Source organism: Eucyclogobius newberryi, unplaced genomic scaffold, assembly GCF_026437365.1.
Source record: "Eucyclogobius newberryi isolate DKJ021-1_F unplaced genomic scaffold, fEucNew1.0.hap1 SCAF_122, whole genome shotgun sequence".
Taxonomy (NCBI): Eukaryota; Metazoa; Chordata; class Actinopteri; order Gobiiformes; family Gobiidae; genus Eucyclogobius; species Eucyclogobius newberryi.
In genome coordinates this window covers 48,901-52,500 of record NW_027315749.1, presented here as the reverse complement: position 1 = coordinate 52,500, position 3,600 = coordinate 48,901, and the positions used below count along the sequence as shown (strand labels likewise).

Genomic DNA, 3,600 nt, shown 5'->3' with positions numbered 1-3,600 from the left:
ACCCGGGACGACGAGGCGATCTTGCAGGCATTGATCATGATCAGCAGCTCCATCAGGTTATCGTTGATCTCACCACAGCCACTCTGCACGATGTAAACATCCTCACCACGGACACTCTCCCCAATCTCCACACTGTTCAAGACAAGACAAGGCTTCAGCAGATTGTATGTATAATATTTTTCTGCATGAGCAAAACTTTAGTTAATACATGGCATGGGGGTGGGCAATAGTGACAAAAATGAATATGTAATTTTTTTTGGGAGTATCCCGATAATGATAATAACACATATTATCACATGTCTTTTAACGTACTAGTTCAGGTTTAATAAATCAGACAATTATAAACAATATACTCAATATTCAAATGCATATCTTCAAAACAACATTTTTGATGAGATGAGCATTTGTTGTGGTGCTTTTACTTTCCTTTTAGATGTGTCACTCATAACATTGCAAATTATGCTACAACTCTTGTCTGAATTGTGCAATCTTACAAATGTAAATTCAAGTTGTAAGCAGCATGTGTCATTACCATAAAGTCATTTTTTCAATTGGACACATCTGATGATTTATGGACATTTTCCAAGTGAGTGCAACAGGGGTCCATAGTTCTGTTTTAATATGTTAGTTTTGCCCTTCTGATGATGTGTTGTTGCAATAGTGTAACGGCACTGGGAGTACAAGGGTGAAACATTCCTCCTCTTGGCCATGTGATCATCTACTGCATTTAGTGGTTCAGGGAGAGAAGCAACACTTTACAAATCACAATGTATATTAAAACAATTATAGACGGGAAAGTGTGCCGACATCCCAGATAAGAAGCCTGTTGTGTGGGGTTTCTAGCATACATGTTTAATTATAACCAAAAAGGCTTTAAACTGTACCACCACATGTAAGAAAGAATATTTTTATTGCATATAATGAATGTCCCCCAAAACACAAGCAAACATTTCTGGCTTTTTATCTGGTGTGAACATTAAATAACCGGGCATCACAGAAACATGTTAAAGAGAGGAAAAGACTTCCCCTTCTCGACCGCGCTCCATTTGGCCTTAAATGAAATGTGAACAAATGTCCAGGCTCTGAATATTACTACTAACGCCTTGGTGCTCCTCCTCATGCCTTTTCTGTGTCTATTTCTTTGTCCGCACAGGGGTTGTCAAAAGTATTGAAAATCAGATACTAATCTATACTAAAACAAGTACTGAAACTTGACATAACGAGTATAAAACTATAATAATCTGACTAATTAGACCTCACCTGAACAGCTTTAGAATTATCTTGAACTTTATCAGAATTAGTATGAGACCACATGGAAACAAAGACAGTAGAATTATATATAGTGTTAAAATTGCATTGTTTTCTAAGATTTTTTTTAAAATTATCATTGTGGAATTGAATTTGGTATTGCGTATCAAACATATTCCTTAGTATCGAAGTATCAAGATAAACATTTTTGTATCATAACCACACTAGTCTGCACCTGCACTGGTCTTCTTGTGGGAAAACATGGTGATCTGTGGGACAAGAAAATAATCTTTGTTTTGTTTTTTTGTGTGACCCAAACAACCATGTTCCCTTGAGACACATGTCCAATAAGTGGGTAAGATGGCAAGGAAAGGGGACACAGGAATTAAGCAGAACGAAGTGTTGCGTAGAAATGGAATTGGCTTTTGACTGGTACATTTTGGAACAAGTGGTCAGAGGCCCCTTGATTGACCCGTCGTGGGACTCAATCATGCTGTGATGTTAAAGCAATGCCCAGTCAAGCACAAGCTCACTTTAATGTGGTGACAGGGCTGGCTTCAAGTTACAACACCAATAGGAGGTGCTCAAGAAGCCCCATTAAAATCTATTGTTATAGCACTTCGGACAAAATGCAGGAACGATCGGGTACATCTTCTGAGTAAAAAAAACAAAACAGGATAGCATGAAGTCAATAGGTCAGCGGACACTTACGTTCACACAAAAGCTATGTGACCTAAGGGAACTTTGTCAAAGCCCAGGCAAGACTGGGGCATGACCTTTTCTTTTCACTGCATTTGAAGAAGCTGCAGCCATTCAGCCACTAGTGTGCAGCCACTCATTACTACTAATGGGCAGCTTGCCTACAAGGCCAAATGACCACAAATTCAGTGCATGTGATTTAACAGGGGCATAGTGCATGTATATTATACTGTAGTCAGCCACTTGTGTAGGCTGCCACTTCCAGTAAGGAATTGTAACATGGATTTAAGTGGGTCAGAAAGAGGGATGGGAGATATTAATAACACATCGATACCTTCTTGCAGGATCCTGATAATGCTATTCAGATATTATGTGTTATGATATTAGTCCTGGTTTCTGCCGCTTTAGTCTAGTATAAGTGTCTTTAAATGTATTCCTAAACTATAAACAATACGCACGATAATCAAATTTTGTTTAGTCAAAACAACCTTCACTTTTAGTCAGAGATGGTTGGTTTGTTGCGCAAAACGCCACATAGGCCGTGTACAGTATAATGGACATTTAAGTGAATTAGTTTTTATCAGCGACACGCAGCTTGTAGACAGGGCAGTATTGCAGATTTCGTTTTCTCTTTTGACACACAGTTACAATGATCCTCGCCATCAACACTAAAACACCCCTCTTAGTTTAAGAAGACAATGGAACTTGTTCTGGCATAACTTGTCTCTTGTGTCTGTAAAAAAGCTCCTCCATGACACTGAAAGCGCCTAGCATGGCAGGCTACTAAAAGGTTACATAATCGCCGTTAGTCCCCGTCTCATCCCTTCAACTAGATCAGAAAAAGGGCTCAACAAAAGGTTACATTATGTTAGTAAATTTAACTGACATTAGCTCGATAGCCTGCTGTGTTTACATGTGGCTAACTTGTCACGTGGGAGCAGTAGCAGCTCATCCCGCTCACCCAACTATTGTTAGCACGGGAGCTAACTTTACGCACATGGTAAACTAAAGGCACGCCGATGTCACGGAATTAATACACACGCCCACCAAAAACGCCAAGAGCATATTTGAAAGCGCGTGTAAAAATGTGAACTTGCCACGTTTCCTGATTGCTGAATTTCTTGGTGATGACTTTGCCGAGGTCCAACCCGAGCCGATCGGCCACTTTCTGGGACAGGTCGTGGTGAGAGCTGCCACTAAAAAGCACAATGTTCGGCATGTTTCTGAGTCAGGCGCAGCGATTAATCCGAAGAATGAAAGGGAATGAATAAAGGTGGGGTTGGCGTGTCACCACTGAAGGGAAGGAAAAGTGATGAATGTGCGCGTTAAAGTTGCAGCTCTGGCATTGCACTGTGCAGCGCTGAGTCCGACGGCAGAGAGGAAATGTGCGTCGTGTGCGTGCGTGGTAAGAACCGAGAGCCCGCCCCCTTTTGGATGATGGACAGCGTGCTCCTCCAAACAAGCACGTTCAGATTGTTTACAAAACCTGAACTTTTATGAATAATGCTAATGAGAAAAAAAAAAAAAAAAAAAAAGGCTTTTCTTTGCGTTCAAAAAAATCCATCCATCCATTTTCTGCCGCTTTATCCGGGGCCGGGTCGCAGGGGCAGCAGTCTGAGCAGGGACTCCCAGCCTTCCTCCGCCCAGACACTT

General features: G+C 41.0%; 1 protein-coding gene across 1 annotated transcript in view; it reads right to left on the bottom strand.

Moving 5' to 3' along the window:
- Nucleotides 1-3,349, bottom strand: part of LOC140357031 (ribose-phosphate pyrophosphokinase 2) — a 13,680-nt gene extending 10,331 nt beyond the window's left edge. The window contains exons 1-2 of the mRNA XM_072442005.1: nucleotides 3,045-3,349; nucleotides 1-132 (exon numbers count right to left, since the gene is read on the bottom strand). The exon at nucleotides 1-132 is cut by the window's left edge and continues 52 nt beyond it. Of these exons, the coding sequence (XP_072298106.1) occupies nucleotides 1-132; nucleotides 3,045-3,166 (254 nt within the window). The 5' untranslated portion in view covers nucleotides 3,167-3,349. The remainder of the gene's footprint in view (nucleotides 133-3,044) is intronic.
- Nucleotides 3,350-3,600: the final 251 nt, after the last annotated feature.